The sequence below is a fragment of the Geotrypetes seraphini genome, chromosome 4, assembly GCF_902459505.1.
Source record: "Geotrypetes seraphini chromosome 4, aGeoSer1.1, whole genome shotgun sequence".
Taxonomy (NCBI): Eukaryota; Metazoa; Chordata; class Amphibia; order Gymnophiona; family Dermophiidae; genus Geotrypetes; species Geotrypetes seraphini.
The window spans coordinates 183932300-183950366 of NC_047087.1; the positions used below are offsets into that span (position 1 = coordinate 183932300).

An 18067-nucleotide genomic window follows, 5' to 3' on the forward strand; every position below is an offset into this window, starting at 1 on the left:
TACGTATACAACCCCCTCCCCCCACAAAAAAAAAATGATTGCTTGAGTTCAATAATGAAGAACGTTTTAAATGTAGGTTTCTATAGCATGCACTGCATATTACAATGCAACTGTGCCATTGCTGTCACTGGTTTGCAGCTCTTTTGTTGCTGTTTCACTTTTCTTTTTTAAAGGTTCTCTTTTTTGACTTATTTTATTTTGTAATGGTTAATTGGTAAATTAAAGAGGCAAACTTTTCTCTGCATGCATAATTTCAAAACAATATTCATTTCCTAGCAAAACTGAAGTACACCTGACCACAACAGAGGGGTTCCCATTCTTCAAGACCTCGCTCTGCAAACTTAAAAGTCAGCTCCAGACTTTAAAACATATTTTTATTGCCATCTCATTTCTTTGAGATTGCTTTCACATCTTCTTGTCAAAAGTGCTAAAAAATGGATGAGTTGTACTGCTCTGTGGTCACAGCATTTATACATTTTATCACGAGAACATTGCCTAAGACATGCAGCACTCAACACCTTTTCCTTTATGCAAGAATACATGAAATGTGAGAAAACCTATGAGTACAGATGTACTGATAGTAACATTGAGCTGACAATGTAATTATATAATCTAGAGCGACTAGAAACCACTGACAAATCATAGCTACTGGTATACATTATTTGCAATAACCATGGAATACTCTCAAGTTATCAGGGAAAATAAATGTTGTATATAGTGGAACTGATGACCTAATTCAGTAAAGACATTTTATTATGCTGTGCCTATGGGAAAACTTTTTATTGAATGATGCTCACAGTGGACCAGAATCATCAAATTACATAAGAACATAAGAAGTGCCATCTCCGGATCAGACCCTAGATCCATCAAGTCCGGCGATCCGCACACGCGGAGGCCCCGCCAGGTGTACCCTGGCATAGTTTTAGTCCCCATATCCACTCTAAGCTTCTCATAAAGAAAAGTGCATCTAGCTTATCCTTACCCTTGTCACTCTATGCCACTCATAAGGAGATGTACATCTAACTTACCCTTAAATCCTAGAATGGTGGATTTCTGACAAATATTTGCACTATTGATCCTACAGCTGTCAGGCAGCCTGTTCAATACATGGGTTTCATAAAACATTTTATTGGGAAGGGAAGACTACTTTAAGTGTGGGGTCTCCCCTAATAATTTTTGTGATTAGTGTCTATAATACATCAGATTTTCAGCACAGGTGGGAAGGGGAGGGGCAAGAGGTCTCTTGCAGAAGTGGGGCATAAAATGGGGTCATGTGTCATTTTGGTTATGTTTAAATAAAAAATATAGAAACTACATAAAGTTATCAAATGTATCTACACAAATAAAAAAAATCATTACCATATATTTAAATATATTTCAAAATGTTCTTAACAATTGAAGAATACTACTACTGACAAAAATTCAGTATTGTTTTTTATTTTCAACTAGACATCTCTCTCATGGCAGCAAAATGTAACCAGTCTCTGTCCTGCCATACTTATCAGTTTAGTTTATTTCTCCCACTTCAACTTTAATGAATCCATTAGTAATGTTATTTGTGCCTTAACATGGCAAATAACCAGGTTAACTCATTCATTTACTAAGTAACATAGCATTAAGAATCTTTTCCAAGATTCTTCAGGAACCTTTCAAGACGATAATTTAAAAAATGCATAGTCCAGGGGCAGTTCACTGTTTCAAACCACACACTTGATGAATGTGAACACGCTCTCTGTTAATAGCTACTTTCTTGATATAAAATCTTCCTGCTTGCTACCGAGTCTTTACCAGACTTCCTTTTATCCAGCAACTTTACAAATTCCTGCCCCATTTGGTCTGAGCAAAATACACAAAGTTGTGAACGGGGACAATAATGGTACAAGAGCTGATTTCCTCTCCATGGTCCCCTAATCAGAGTCACTGCTGCTGCTTGAGGAATCTGTAGACATGACTTCCACATCATCTTCATTCTCTTTATTATGTCCTGGAGGCTTCAACATGAAGTCATTACTATGATTAGGGGGCAGCATATTCACCGACACATCACTTGACTGCCATGGGTACTGTGGTGTATGCACATCTGGAAGCCTCCCTGCTGCTAGTGCATCCCCGGGTAGATGACCATCTGACCATCTGTTGCTCATCTGTCCTAGCAGGCCACTCCTCATCTCCAGGTCTGTGGGATTTGGGCGGCATGGATCACCTAGTACCCATGTCTAAGGAGCACACAATGCATTACTGGCACTGATTCGATGTGCATATTTTATTATCTCTTCTGAGGAGATAGCACCTTTTCTTGCTTTTTCTATTGATTTTAATTTCTCCTTGGCCAGATAAACAGCTGTTGCCAAGATGTGCTCAGCTTCTTTCAGCTGCTTCTGCAACTGCTGAATGTCACTGTCTCTTTTCTCCACCTCCTTCTCTAAGAGCTGCATTTCATGGTGGACCTTTCCTTGATCAAATGCCAGTTTCATCAGCTCCTGAAACTCTCCATCTTGCTGAATAAGCAACTCTAGGACCTGGTTTTCTTCTCCTGGCTGGGGGAGTTTCTGGTTTCTTGATAATGCCAGCATTTCAATGAGCTCCCTGGTCAAAACCTCCAGATCATCCAGGAAGGCCAGAAGCTTCTCCTTAGTGCTACACTTATCGGAGGCCGCCATTGTGACTCAATTTGAGTAGTTACTTTGCTTTTATGACTTATTTAATATTATTTGAATAGATGGTGTATACAGTATTCCCCTGATATTCAAATCTAGTTAACTGGCTAGGAATGGCTCCTGTGTTTCCACTATAAGCAGGAAAAGTATAACCGAGAGTCAGAAAAAGCACTATGCTATGAACAAAACAGACTGACTCTGTAACAGTATCAAAACCCCGGAGGAGGACCCGTTGCACAAAAAATTAAGCTCAGAGATATAAAACTCTGAAGAGGGAGAGGTAACCCCCTCTTAGGAAAAGAGTTTATCTTCCAATCATTGCTTCATAATATGTAACAAACGAGTCCAGCTCAAAGGTATAAAAGGTTACAGCTGTGTATATATCTTAATGATGATGCAATATGCATTCCAAAAGCTTTCAAAAATCATATAAATTTTGCATGAAGCAATTATTATTATTATGAAGCAATGATTGGAAGATAAACTCTTTTCCTAAGAGGGGGTTACCTCTCCCTCTTCAGAGTTTTATATCTCTGAGCTTAATTTTTTGTGCAACGGGTTCTCCTCCGGGGTTTTGATACTGTTACAGAGTCAGTCTGTTTTGTTCATAGGAATGGCTCCTGGCCAGTTAAATACTATGTTGGCACTTAACCACCAATATTCAGCAGGAGATAGCTGGCTATCTCCTTCTGAATATTCATGTTAGTGGCTAGCCACTGAGCAGCTAGGCGCCTAACTGACTATGTTTAGTGACTAAAATTGGACATATGCTGTAAATAGCAGGCCTGAGGCCAATATTCAGCTCTATGTAGCTTGCCAGGAATGGCTCCTGGCTGACTAAATAGCACATAACCAGCTATCACGCAATATTTTATAAGAGGTAGATGGCTATCTCCCACCGAATACCCGACTTAGTGGATTGGCTGGTGAACAGCTGTATCACATGACATAGTTGGTTACCACCAATATGAAGCGGCTTACTGGCTAAGTTCACCAGCCAGATAAATCCGTCTAAAAGAGTGGTCTATCTTTGGCCATTGAGACTTAACTGGCTAGCTGCTGAATATTGGCCTAGCCAGCTATGTCTTGGCTGGCCAACAATAGACTAGAAATTCAATGCCAGATACGGTGCCAGCATTGAATTTCCAGGTTTGCTACAGACCACGGGAGATTGCCAGTGATCTCCCACATTCTGAATTTTGGGGAAGGGGGATCTATCTTTAGCCGCTAAGCACTTAGGCTCAGATTCTGAAATCAGCAGGGCCCTGAAAAAAACAGTGCCGGTCAAGTGTCATTCCGATTATGGCGCTGCTTTCAGAATCGTGGCCCAATGTAGAAACCCGCTTAGCAGAGCCAAACATCAACCCCACCCATAACCATGCCTCTTTTGATGTTCGACACCGCTGAGCATCTAAGTAGACATAATTATGGTGCTGTGTTTTGTAGACGCCCACTGGCGCCTACTTTTTTTTTTCTTTTAATTTATTTTATATTAATTTTTAATAGCACGGTCAATTATCATGCCATTAACAGGCAATTAAAACAATTAACTTAGGCACTGGTATTGTGCCTACTGGTACCTTCCTAAGAGCACTGGTTTTAGAATCCAGGCCTTACTGATTGGCATAACCAGTTAAGTTGTCATGGCTAAAAATAAAACAAGATATTCAATACCAGTCCCTGTAAACAGCTGAGCATTGATATCCAGATTGAGCACCAGCATTGGGTGAAGAGCATGATGCCCAAACCTGCTGAATTTTGGCCCCTATAAAATCAGCTTATTGTGTACATGAAGTGTATTTGTACATTTTATTTATACAAGTGTATTTATACAGGTATTCTTAATATCCTATCTGGTATTCAGCTCTGTTTGGCACATGGCCGGCTATCCACCAATATTCAGCTGGAGATAGAACATTATGTCTCACTGAATATCCAAGTTCAGCGACTAGACCGGTGACCAGCAATGCTAGTCACTGCCAATATTTAACGGTTACTCAGCTAACTTCAGCAGCCAGATGAACCTTCCTAAAAAGCAGGTATATCTTTGGGCTTTAGGGCTTAGCTGGCCAGCTAATGACTATCAGCTTAGCCGACTATGTTTCATCTATCCCCCCAAAAACTGGAAATTCAATATCGGTCGCTGGTTGCGGTGCCGGCATAGAATTTCCAGTTTTTTCATCAACCGTGGGAGATAGCCATCTGTCTTGCTCTGAATATTGGGCGGTATCTGTTTTGTTTCAGTCTCTTGCAAAGACATTTTAGAACAAAAGTAGATGAACAGTGACTTTTGTACATAGCATACCAAGGGAGAAGTGTGTGTGAGGGGTGGTCAGTCCACCACAGGTGCAGCCATAAGAGGGTGCTCAGAGCGAGGGCCAACGTCATGGTCCGACCCCGGGAACTTCTTCCAGCAGCGGCATCATTCAGAATACACTGCTCTGCCGGCATCAAGCCTTCCTCTCTGCCAGGTCCTGCCTTCATGGAAACAGAAAGTACCATACCATATGATAAAAGGTATGGAAAATCATACCATATGATATGGAAAGTACCATACCATATGGAAAACCTTTCATACGCTGAAAGATTAGAGAGACTGGGGCTTTTTTCACTGGAGAAGTGGAGACTTAGAGGGGATATGATAGAGATTTATAAGATCACGAAGGGCATAGAGAAAGTGGAGAAGGACAGATTCTTCAAACTTTCGACAACTACAACAATGAGAGGGCATTCGGAAAAATTAAAAGGGGACGGATTCATAACCAATGCTAGGAAGATCTTCTTCACACAATGGGTAGTGGACACCTGGAACGCGCTTCCAGAGGGAGTGATAGGACAGCAAGAAGGGATTGGATAATTTTCTGAAGGAAAAGGGGATAGAAGGGTATAGATAGAGGGCTACTATATAGGTCCTGGACCTGATGGGCCGCCATGTGAGCGGACTGCTGGGCATGATGGACCTCAGGTCTGACCCAGCAGAGGCACAGCTTATGTTCTTATGTAGGCAGGACACAGCAGAGAGGAAGGCCCAACACTAGCAAGTGCAGCAAGTTCTGAATGTTGTGCTGCTAACTAGGGGGATGACAAAGAGAGGGAGGTAGGGGAGGGGGAGAAAATGCTGCACCTGCCTGGGGAGAGGGAGGGAGAAGGAAGACCAGGGAAAGGAAAGAAAAGAGAGATGCTAGACCATGGGTAAAGAAAGGAAAGAGAGGCGATTCCAGAGAATGAAAGGGGAGGGGGGAGATAACAGGGAAGGAGAGAAGAGAGATGTCAGGGCATGGGGGTGGGGAAGGGAAGGAGACCGAGATGCCAGACTGTGGAGTTCAGTGGAAGAAAAGAAAGGAAAAGAGAGAGATGCCAGAGCATACGGGAGGAGGTGGAGACAGATAGAGAAAAATACAGAGGGGGTGAACCTGAATATATTATGTACAAAGGAGAGAAGGGGCACAGGATAGATAGTTTATGGATGGCACATAGAGGGAACATACCATATGGAAGGGAGAGAGGTTGAAAGGGCAGTGAGAGAAGGCAGATGCTTCATGGAAGGGAGAGAGAGGACAGATGCTAGGTAGAAAGAAGACATTGAAGAAGATGGTTAAAGTAGAAACGACAAAAGATAGAAAAATGATTTTTTTTCCCCAATGCAATAGGTGAGACATTCTAGACAGATGTGTTGTGTTCCCATGACCGCGTGCCATCTGCAGAAGGAATCCACTCTGGATTTTTTTCTCTGTGCCTCTGCTGTCCTTCACTGGGCTCCTTAGCTCCACCTACAGTTTTTCACTGCTGCACGCATGCCAGCAGGAGTGTGTTTGTTCTGCACTCTCCTTTTTATTATTTTATTTGGAGTTGTTTTGTTCCTTTTTTCGGGGTTTCTTGTGCTCGGAGTGATTATTCAGCTGTGTCTATATTGAAATCACACAGACTTCGGTCTGCAGCTATCAGGCCAATTCCTGGTGGCACCTGTCAGCCAGCCTGCACTTACTTCACAGGAGCTCAGGGCCGTCCCCATCTTTCTCCTTCTGCCAACCCAAGATTCGAGTGCAGGCTGTTGGACATCTGTAGGAGACTTGGCGGTGTCTCGCAGGGTGCTGGATGCATCTTTTCACTTCCACCCATTCCTGAGTGCATCCGTTATTCCGTGGGGTAGAGGTGAAGTCAGGCATAGAATCTGACTGGCAGCCCGAAGATCAGCGTCGAAGAGGCATTCCCAGCATGCGACAGTGATTCTCTGATTCCAGCTACTGTTAGAGAGCTGAGGCAGGCTGCAGCATATTACCAGCACAGGGCACAGTGAGTAAAGGCCTGTGAAGTGAATTGGGGGAGGTTTGAAAACTGAAGTTTTAAGGGTTTCTGCATGTCCCCCTAAGTTCCCTCAACCTGAAAAATCCTAAAATTTCCATTTTTACTCTTTGTTTAATTTGAAAAATATCATGATTTTGGTACAAATTTCTTAGCAGTGGCCATCTTGGATTTTTCTAAAGCTCCCTGCTTCTCCAAAACTACAGTTTTTAACTAAAATCATGTTGGGATGGAGTCCTTGGACTCTCCTAATGTGAATTCTTGCCAGGATTGCACAAATTTAGCACCTTAAGAGTGTCCTTGTGCCACGTGCCATGTTGTGCAGCCAGGAGGGCAGATAGAAGGAAAGGCACTGGTGCCGGCACTAACCGACTGGTCTCTTTCGCGGTACACCTGGAATCTCGCCTTGGCACACTATTGTGCCGCAGTATACAGTTTGCGATATACTGGTTTAACTGGACAGAAACCTCTCCTGCCCTGTTAAACCCTATTGAATATTGGGCCCTATGTCATTTGTATGACTGCATACTTTCACTGCGTTCATTTTCTCTGCCAGTGGATTCCTGAGATGCTTACTATTCAGCCAGAATCCTTTTAAACTCTCATGGGTCAAGCCTATAACTTGGCACTTCCAATTTGGTGCACTGATGCCAAGTGCTAATGCTATAATTTGCCATTAGAGAATACTAGCAAAGGTTGGCATTAACATACCTAAAGGTAGTTGTAAACAGGTACACCAGATCACCTACAGGCATAAATGTTTGCACCCCAGTGTTCCATGATCTGCACGTATTCTATAACGTACATGCACAACTTGGAGACATGTCTATACATCTGCCATGCTTCGCCCGTGTATATGCCCCCTATGTGATATTTTATGGTTAGCACCTAGTGAATATACATGCATAAGTGCCAATTATCTTAGTGGTGGGCAAAATTACATGCCCGCTGTTAAAGACTTGCCCTTACAGTCTGTTTTACATACCTGTCACAGTGGCTGTCCTCTTACAATTGTACAGAATTGCTAGTTCTCCAAACGCTGTCCCAGGATGCATCTGTCCCAGCGGTCTACCATTCTGAACCACATCTAGCAAGCCATCTGTAGGAAAGAAGACATCATTACATACTCATTATTTATTTATTTATTTATTTATTTAAAAACTTAATATACCTCCTGGAATCACAGCGGTTTCCAAATAAACATACATAGATCGAAAACAAAGACAATACAAATCATTCTTCAAAATAATATCAACACATATAAAAACAAAACCTACAAATTCTTCAATAACATATTAAAATGTTACAAAATTGCCCAAACAATGTTAGGAGAGACAGATCATAAGTATGCGTCTACAGCTTGGTTTTCAACAATTTCTTAAAGCTGTAATGATCTGCACATAATCTTAATTGCCCGGTAAGCTTATTCCAGTATGATATTCCAGCAATGGAAAACATTTGAAGTTGAGTCGCCACATATCTTGCATTATCAGTTGTCAGAGCTACCAATTTCATTTTCCCCTCAGAGCGCAATGCCCTCAGAGGTTTATAAATCTCCCAAAGAGATTGAAACCAAAGTGGTACAGTATGATATACTATTTGATATACCAGTGACAACATTTTCAATTCAATTCTTTGCTCATTCGGTAGCCAGTGCAGATTTTTCAATATTGGGGCTATTGGGTTGTCCTCATCACCCCACTGATACCCCTAGCTACAGAATTCATATACACCTGCAAAACCTTCAATTTCGTTTTTGGCAGACCCAAGAACAAGGAATTACAGTAGTCTAATCTTGTCAAAAGCAAAGATTGGGCCACAGTTCGAAAATCATATTTATTTAAAAATGGTTTTAGCCTATACAACATATGAAGTTGTGCATAGCCTTTCTGAATAATACACCCAATTTGCTTTCCCACAATCAAAGCCGAGTCTAAGCAAACACCCCAAACTGTAATGTGCTTTTTTTCACCTTTATCTCTTCTCCCAAAATATGGATCAATATTTAGCTCTAAACCTTAGGGCTCCTTTTACTAGACTGCGTTAGCGTTTTTAGCGCATGCAGCATTTTAGCGTGCGCTAAACCCGCGCTACACGGCTAGAACTAATGCCAGCTCAATGCTGGCGTTAAGGTCTAGCGCGGACAGCAATTTAGCGTGCGCTATTCCGCTTAGTAAAGGGGCTTAGTAAAAGGAGCCCTTAGTCTTAGACCTTGAGCAGTTAATTAACTGCTACCACATTGAACCTCCAGCTGGCAAACAGTGGCAGCATCGGTAGGTTCTGCTGAATTGCAGCTGTTGAGGAAGGGGAGAAAGTTGGCTGAGGTAAATATCTATTTGGTATAGTCTGAAAGAAAGAACATTGGAGGATACATATTATGGAGCTTCCTTAGATGCTTTATTTTTTTTTTAGGATTTATTTACTGCCTTTTTGAAGGAATTCACTGAATGGGATGTACAGCAAGAATAAGTCAAACATAAGCAATAGACATTTACAGCAGTAAAAATATTCAAAAGAACAATACAAAATATGGCATAGTAAGCTACATTACACTGTCAACACGATACACAAACATTTTAACATACAGGATAGGCTGAAATAAAGATGGAACAAATTTTACTAAGCAGCGGTAGAGGTTTCTTCTGAGACCCGGGGTGCTAAATGCTCCGACGCTTATAAGAATACTATGAGTGTTGGAGCAGCATCGGAGCATTTAGTGCTCCAGGCCGCGGTAGAAACCTCAATTGAGGCTTAGTAAAAGGGGGAAAGATAGATAAAATAGAGTAACAGCAGTAAGAAAATAAGGGACCTACTTCTAATTTTAAAAAGGTGCACAAGAGGTTATAATGGTGCTTGAAAGTTTTCATTCCTCCAAACAGCTCCCCTGCCACCTCTGTTTATATGGTTCACAGAACCCTCCATCTTAAATATGAGAGCAGGAGTAGCTTTTTGGGTTTCTTTTTTCCCTTCAGAGCTACCATTATCTTCTATTGGAACCAAGATGCTGGAACAGATGCTGAAATGTTATTGTAAATTAGGGAGGCTAACAAACTGGGTAACACAATAATAAATTGACTGTGTAACTGTAACATCAGGGCATGCCATCGTATCGTACCGGGAAGGGGAAGGCCCACCATTTTGAAGAGGCAGGCCTGCCAGCAGGAGGGAGAGAGTATCCCTTATGCCAGTCTTGTAAAAATGGTACTGGGGTAGGAGGTAGGAATGGAGGACGGCCCACTAGACCACCAAGATTGGTGTGGTGGAAGGCTGTCGAGGGAGGGTGCTTGCTGTCAGAGGGGTATGGAAGGGGCAGAGGGAGATTGCATACTAGACCACTAGACTTGGTGCGGGGGGCTATCTGGGGGGGGTATTTATTTTTATAGCTGCAGTTCTTGGGTTCATAGAAAAAAGCAAGCGACGACAACCCAGCGCAGACAACTGAGCGCAAGGCGGAAGCGCGCCGAAGAAAAACAGTATTTTAAGGGGCTCCGACGGGGGTGTTGGTGGGGAACCCCCCCCCCCCCACTTTACTTAACAGAGATTGCGCCGGCGTTGTGGGGGGTTTGGGGGGTTGTAACCCCCCTCATTTACTGGAAACTTAACTTTTTCCCTCTTTTTTAGGGAAAAAGTTAAATTTTCAGTATAATGTGGGGTTACAACCCCCCAACCTCCCCCCCCCAAACACCCCACAATGCTGGCGTGATCTCTGTTAAGTAAAGTGGGGGGGGAACCCCCCACACAAACACCCCAGTCGGAGCCCTTTAAAATACAGTTTTTCTTCGGCTTGCTTCCGCCTTGCGCTCAGTTGTCTGCGCTGGGTTGTCGTCGCGCCTTTGTCGTCGCGCGCTTTTGACCTGTCACCCAGTTTTTGTGTGTGTGTGTGTTATGCACACATAACAGCTGTGCCTTTAAAAAAAAAAAAAGCAGGCCCTGCTTTCCCTGCTTGCCAATTCAGACAGGGAGAGCAGGGGCTGCTTTTTTTTTTTTTTGACAGATAGGCAGGAGGAGGAGCTGTGCTAGCGATTATTCTTCTGAGCACAACTCCTCCCCCCCCCCCCCCCCCCCCCCCCCCCTTTCTTTACTGGTGATTTTCCATATACGTGGAGAGGCATACTTAAAAAAAACATCTAAGTCCCATTTTGACCTAAGTCCCTAGACGCTGAAGTTGGCATCAGGGAAATTTCCATTCTCCAAAAAAAATGATCCGGCCCATCTCTCCTGCAGTGATAGGCAGGTTGCTGGGGCCGCTGAGCTGCAGCGATCAGCTCAGCGGCCCCTTTTTCAGCATTTATACTTGTTTGACCTGCTGTATGCCTAGGTCTAGATCGGTCCACCTCCCGCCCTTTCCCCTCCTCTAAAAACACCTCTTTTCACTCTATGCGTTTAGAGGCAGGGGAAAGGCCTAAGCTGGTTTTAGATACGTCTAAAACCAGATTTGATTATGGGTACTTGGACAATCAGGCTTTTTGATCATTCAAGTACCCATTTAGGCCACTTTTTAGATTTTTTTTTTGTATTATGATCCCCAATATGTCTATCCCTACAACACATTCCCGAACAAAAAATCACCCAAGTCCCAAACCCCGTCATTTTGGACGAAGGAGGGGCCAGTTCTTTGCCTAAAAGCAGGATTCTGTAACCAGCGTTTGTCCAAAAAAAAAAAAAATGCCACTTACAGAATCCTATAACTGGCCCACCCCCCACCACAACGATCATGGCAGGAGACATGCCTAATGGAAGTGAACCGGCAGGAGAGATGCCCAATCTCTCCTGCCGGCACCCCCCCTCCCATCGATAAACCTGAATACTAGCAGGAGAGAGCCCTTGCCCTCATGCCGAAGACAGCACCCCAACACCCCCCCAAATACAAGCAGCAGAGATCCCAAACCCTCCTGCTGATGGCATACCCCCGAATCACCCACCCCCTCGACAATACCAGCAGGAGGGATCCCAAGCCCTCCTGCCGACGGCGTACCCCTGAACCGCCCACCCCCGTCAATACTGGCAGGAGGGATCCCAAGCCCTCCTGCTGACAGTGCACCCTCAAACTGCCCACCCCCTAACAATACCGGCAGGAGGGATCTGAAGCCCTCAGCCCGACAGTGTACCTCCAAACCACCCACCCCCTGAGAAAAGGCACACCACCTGCAAACCCTCCAAATGCCCCCAAATCCCCAAACGGACCCCCTAACCCTGGACTCCCCCATAACACCGGTAACCCCCCCTAGCTTGCCTTAATGTTGGCCGACTGGATGGATCTCCAGTCTGGCCAGCGGGCAGGCCCGCCATCCTTGGAATGGCCCAGGCGCCTAAGGCCAGCTCATAGGAGGGCCATTCGCAGGGTTCCCGGGATGTGCACTTTTTGTCGGGAGGTGGGCGATTCGGGGGTGCACCGTCGGTAGGAGGGCTTGTGATCCCTCCTGCCAGTATTGTTGGGGGGGTTCGGGGGTGCACCGTCATCAGGAGGGCTTGGGATCCCTCCTGCCAGTATTGTCGAAGGGGTGGGCGGTTTGGGAGTGTGCCGTTGTCAGGAGGGCTTGGGATCCCTCCTGCCGGTATTGGGGAGGGAGGCAGGGACAAGGAAAGTGACAAAATTCGTAGGGACTGGACAGGGAAATTGAATTCCTGTGTGGTGGGGACAAATTTGTCTCCGTGTTATTCTCTAATTCAGTACAATACTTGTTAGGACAATGTGGACATGTTTTTGGATTGTTTTAATTATCTTCATTGTTTGGGGTTTTTTTTGTTTTGTTGTATTTTGTATATTATTTTTATTAAAAGCTTAATAAAATGATTTGAACTAAAAAAAAATAATTTGTTGACTAATAGTATCAGTTTTGATGGTGGTTTTACTGTGTAACTGAAACTGGCTGGAGGGGGAGGGATTCCTTATATACAGAACGCTGTGGTGAGTTTTATTTCTAAGTCACACATGGAAGTGACACTTAAATGCGGGCACCCTCTTGCAGAACTACCCCACTATTGTGGAGTTTCTAACTTTTTCCCGTTATCCACCAGCAGCATTCCAGATACCTATTGTTTCCACTACAGATTCCTCTATAACAGTCTGTTCCTGAGAAAGAAAAGCCTCTTTCTCTTTTCCAACCAAATCTCTCAATATTGGGAGCCTTCAGTTGTTTGCACATATGGTACTATCTTACCAGCCAGCACATAGAGGTGGTTCCCTGCTTCCCCTTCTCGAATAACAAGCTGTGACTGTCCATATTGCCTCTCGTACATGCAGTCTACCATGCGCCGGACATGCGAGGCCTCCAGCTGCCTCAGAAAGTCATTACTCATGATGGCTCCAATGAGCAGTTTCTTGACACTGCAATCAGAATAACAGCGTTAATGTGTACTTTGCATACCCCGGAAAAGTCTCAACTATTGCCTTACAAACTTAAACAGGTCAGACAATTACTAATTGTTACCGTCTGTATATATCATTTCAAAAGTTTGTTTGTTTTTTATTCATTCAGTCACTATTCTTGGAAATTCAACCAAGGACTATCAAGTCCACACAGGATCCAGAAAAAAATGGGACCCCTTACATAGTTTGCGATTATTTAAACATTTAGAATGACTTTTGAAAATACATTAGTACAATGGGAGGTTTTCTTAGTTGATTCATAATTTGAGTTTAACATAGTAACATAGTAGATGACGGTAGATAAAGACCCGGATGGTCCATCCAGTCTGCCCAACCTGATTCAATTTAAAGTGTCCTCCTTCAATCTTGACACATTCACAAACTCTTTGACACCACTGAGCAGCTGGCTCAAAGAATTCTGGGGTTTCATTAATTAAGAGCTGAACTGTTTTGTGAGCTCAATATACTGAAGCTCCAAACTATAGAAAAACAAAGTACTCAGAAATGTATAAAATTTCAGGCAGACGTTTCTGCAGTAGGAAGTTTTTGGGCTATTTGGAAAAATGTTAGGGGGGGGGTCCCTTTTTTCATTCCCCAAAATCTGGTAACCCTAACAATTTTCGAGTTAGGTGTCTAACTTTCAATTAAATCCAATTGAGGCCGATTGTGAAGTGCTGCAGAGTGCCAATATCTGTATGGATTAAGCCTATTGCTCAATTAAAGTAAGCACTGATATCAGTGCCTAACTTTAGGCAGACTTTATAGAATAAGGGCTACATTCTATTCCCATCACCTAAGTTCAAGGACAGTCTCTTAATGTAGCAGAAATTAACCTAGTGTAAAGGGCTGTAGTGTGAATTTGAGAAAGTTCTGAGGGCCACCATAAGATTTCAAGCTTATACATACTACTCATTTTGTAAATCACCTTGACCTACTTGTTCTGGTTGGGTATTAAACATTATAAATTAATACTAATATTGATTCTACAGCACTTCAAGGATACATTATAAAAACTCACATTGTCAACAATAGCAAATTCCTTAAATGAGATGCATGTTTGCAGTTACTATATCAAGTGGGCAATATTGAAATTAACGCATTTACAGAATATGAAGAGCATTTCAGCCAACTGTTTGAGGGCCAAAAAGGAGGACTTTGGGGGCCATGTCTTGGAGACCACTGACATAGGAACTCTGCTTTGTTCAAGGACAAATTCATGTAACATGCTTAAGAGGTGGAACTGGAAAATATGCTATATTTACACTAACTAGAAAATTATTGTATATGGCAATGCTATGCAATAGCCTTGTTGGTCAAATTCAAAAATGTACAGACAGGAACTCATTCAGGAAAATTTTAAAAATTAACTATTTGTAGATGCTTTTCTTTGAGCAACTGACCTTATGTAAGGATTGAATATGTTTGTTTTTTGTTCCTATCTTGTTCTGATTTTTTATAATATTTTATGTATGTAACTTTTTGTAAACCGTTTTGGAAAAAATGGTATAGAAATTTTAAAAATAAATAAATAAAAGTCACATGTAATAAATGTTCTAAAAGTGTATTTCGCTTTGTTTGGGTATTTTCTAACATGTCAAAGACTACTAAAATATTAGGCATTATACTAGAAGGCAATATTGATTTGTCAACAACAATTTTCTTCAGTAGTTAAAAACTGTTTTTATATGCTGTGTATGATTCGTTCCATTTCCAAACTCCTTGATTCATCATCCCTACTCTCTTGTCATTGGTCAAATTCATTACTGCAATGCTCTCTACCAAAGCCTAAGACAGAAGGATCTCCATTGATGCAACTGATACAAAATATGGTAATAAAACTAATTATCGGTGCTAAGAAATATGATCATGTGATAGCACTCATTAAATTGGCGCACTGGCTTCTACTCCTACTTCTACTAACAAATAAAATACACCACAGTCCTACACCCTCTTTCCTGGATTGACTACTGATCCCTCATGCCCCCTCTAGAATGCTGTGCTCCTCGCAACAAAATCTGCTAGTGATTCCATCCTTAAGACACATTGCAGAGCTATCTTTTCAGTGATTGCTTCCACTTTTTAGAATGCACTTCCTAACTCTCTCCGCAAAGAGACATCTGTGGAAAAATTTAAGGCCTCTCTTGTTCACAGATGCCTACACTCATACACATCAGTCGTACAGAGAACCTAATCTACCAAAAGACCCTTCCAAGCTCTTCCTTAGACAGTAAGGATGGCTGTGTAAGACCCCCCTTTCTATGCTACCCTTGTTTCTCCCCAACCTTTTCTATCGAAAATTATATTTATCCCCACTGTCCCTCTACAATCGTCCCTTTTCTATACTCTCACTCTCTTTCATCCCCCAACTAAGATTTATTGTAAATGTAAACCACTCAGATTACTTTGATAGGCAGTAGATCAAATAGATAATAAACTTTAACTTCATGGGCAATGACAGGAAACTCAACTAGTAATAAAAAAAGAAGAAGGAAGAGATTTGAGGAAGGGGAAAGAGATTATACAATTCTGCAAAAGGTAGAAGTTAGCAGAATTTATTATATATGTTAAAACATGAGGTATAAACATTTGTAAGTCAAATTATTTATATGCAGTAGCATGAGGAATTCAGTGCATCTACTTGAATCAGACACTCTGACTGGTCTTACTTGTAGGCAGGCAGACTGGTGTCCTTTAGGAGAACATTCTAACTTCCTTACTTTCCAGAAAGGGATAGAAGATGCAGGAACCATTCTACAATAGAAGTGACTAGTATAATCGGTGGGAGACTGGTGGCAGCAAAAATCTTCCTTTGATTACACTGGTCAACAATCATTTTGCTACTGGAGTTCTGTCACCTATACCTTAACAAGGGCCACATGCCGACTCCAAATCTGAAAACAGTTTTCGTCTATCACATCCTGTTTTTAAGTTATGCATCCGTTTGTGTTCATGTCATTTTCGTCAATAACGCTACCGTGAAGCGTCGGTATTTTACTGTTTCTGCAACACAATATTGCATTTTAGGACAGCTCATCGATCACATATAAAGTTTATACTAAAAAGTGATTGTGCTGCTTTTTCTAACTGCATTATTTTGGCTGTAAACGTAGGGCTCCTTTTACAAAGGTGCGCTAGCGTTTTTAGCGCACGCACCGGATTAGGGCGTGCTAGAGCATGCGCTACCCGAAAAACTACCGCCTGCTCAAGAGGAGGCGGTAGCGGCTAGCGCACGTGGCATTTTAGCGCACGCTATTCTGCGTGTTAAGGCCCTAACGCACCTTTGTAAAAGGAGCCCTTAGCGACCAAGATAAAGCGTGGGCACCTCATGTGTGCTGCATTGTCTGCTATTTCAGATTAACACAGTAGCTGAATGGGAAATGAAAAAAGATGCCTTTTGCTGTACCCATGGTGTGGCGTGAACCAACAAATCATCACTCAAGACTGTTATTTTTGCATGACAAAAATTGCTGGATTCACAAAGAGGAATAAATCAAAAATTGTTTATCCTGATTGCCCGTCAGCAATTAAATCCATTCCTCTATAAAAAGTATGCACCAGCAGCGCTCAAATTTGAAAAGGGGGCATGGCCATAGGTCATTGGCATTCCTAAAAGTTATGCACATTGATATAGAATATTTCTGAACTACGCTTAACTTAGGTGCAGGCATTTAGGCTTGGTTTTAGCTGGCCCAAATGGGTGCACATATAAGTTGTGTGATGAACTGGTGCATATCGTGATCCTATAAATGTGCACTTTGTAGAACTGTGTTAAGCACCATTCCATTTTTTTTTGTATTATATATAGAATCAGGCCTTCAAAGTATAATTCAATTCTGGAACTCATTGCTAGAGAATGAGGTAAAAGCAGTTAGCTTAGCAAGCTTTGCAAAAGGTTTGGTTAATTTCTTAAGCCATAAGCCATTATTAAGATGGATTTGAGAAAATCTGCTACCCTTTTCTTGGATAAGCAGCATAAAATCTGTTGTACTTTTTTGGAATATTGCCAGGTACTTGTGATCTGGATTGGCCACTGTTGGAAACAAGATACTAGGCTTGATGGAAAATTGGTCTATTCTAGTATGGCAAGATTTATATTTTTATGTTTTTATTAGGCAGGCAGTCACCTAGGTAAAGACTATCAGCAGAGTTATATACAGTGCTCCCCCGTGAATTTGCGGTCGGCGATTTGCAGTCCCAGTCATTCGCAGCTCCTGATTGGTGATGCCCGACTTTAGTGCAGGAAGAGGCGGTCGGAGCATACTTGCACTCTTCTTTAATGATTGTAGTTCTTCTCCACTTTCCTATTGTTTGAAGTAAGTCCATACATCTTATCAGTGCTTTATTATGACACTTGGATTTTATCCAGTATCCCCTGTTTTAATATGTTTTTATGTAAATTTATATTGTACACCGCTTAGAAAACTGATTAAGCGATTTTAGATTTTTTTTTAATAAACATGAAACTTGAAATTTGATTTCCTTCACTCGCCGGTGCTCCGGATGCCCTCTCCTGCCTCTCCAGCTGCCCTCTCCTGTCTCCCCTGCTAAAATGTGTATTCGTGGTTTTTCAACATTGGTGGGGGTTTCTGAAATGGAACCCCCGCGAATATCAGGGGAGTACTGTATTTTTATATTGATATATTGATATATTGATTTATTAGGATTTATCACCTTTTTGAAGAAATTCACCCAAAGCTGTGTACAAGAAGAATAAGCCGGACATTGAGATTAAATAGTT

General features: G+C 42.2%; 1 protein-coding gene and 1 pseudogene across 3 annotated transcripts in view; both read right to left on the minus strand.

Annotated features, from left to right (window-relative positions):
• PRKG2 (protein kinase cGMP-dependent 2) overlaps window positions 1-18067 on the minus strand; it is a 161244-nt gene that overhangs the window by 110586 nt on the left and 32591 nt on the right. For 2 of the 3 annotated variants that reach the window (XM_033940049.1, XM_033940050.1), the window contains 2 exons: window positions 13121-13287; window positions 7945-8058 (listed from right to left, as the gene is read on the minus strand). In XM_033940049.1, the coding sequence (XP_033795940.1) occupies window positions 7945-8058; window positions 13121-13287 (281 nt within the window). Of the gene's footprint in view, window positions 1-4962; window positions 5052-7944; window positions 8059-13120; window positions 13288-18067 lie in introns of those variants that run through there. The other variant, XM_033940051.1, reaches the window with a different exon arrangement.
• On the minus strand, window positions 1484-2660 carry LOC117358631 (annotated as a pseudogene).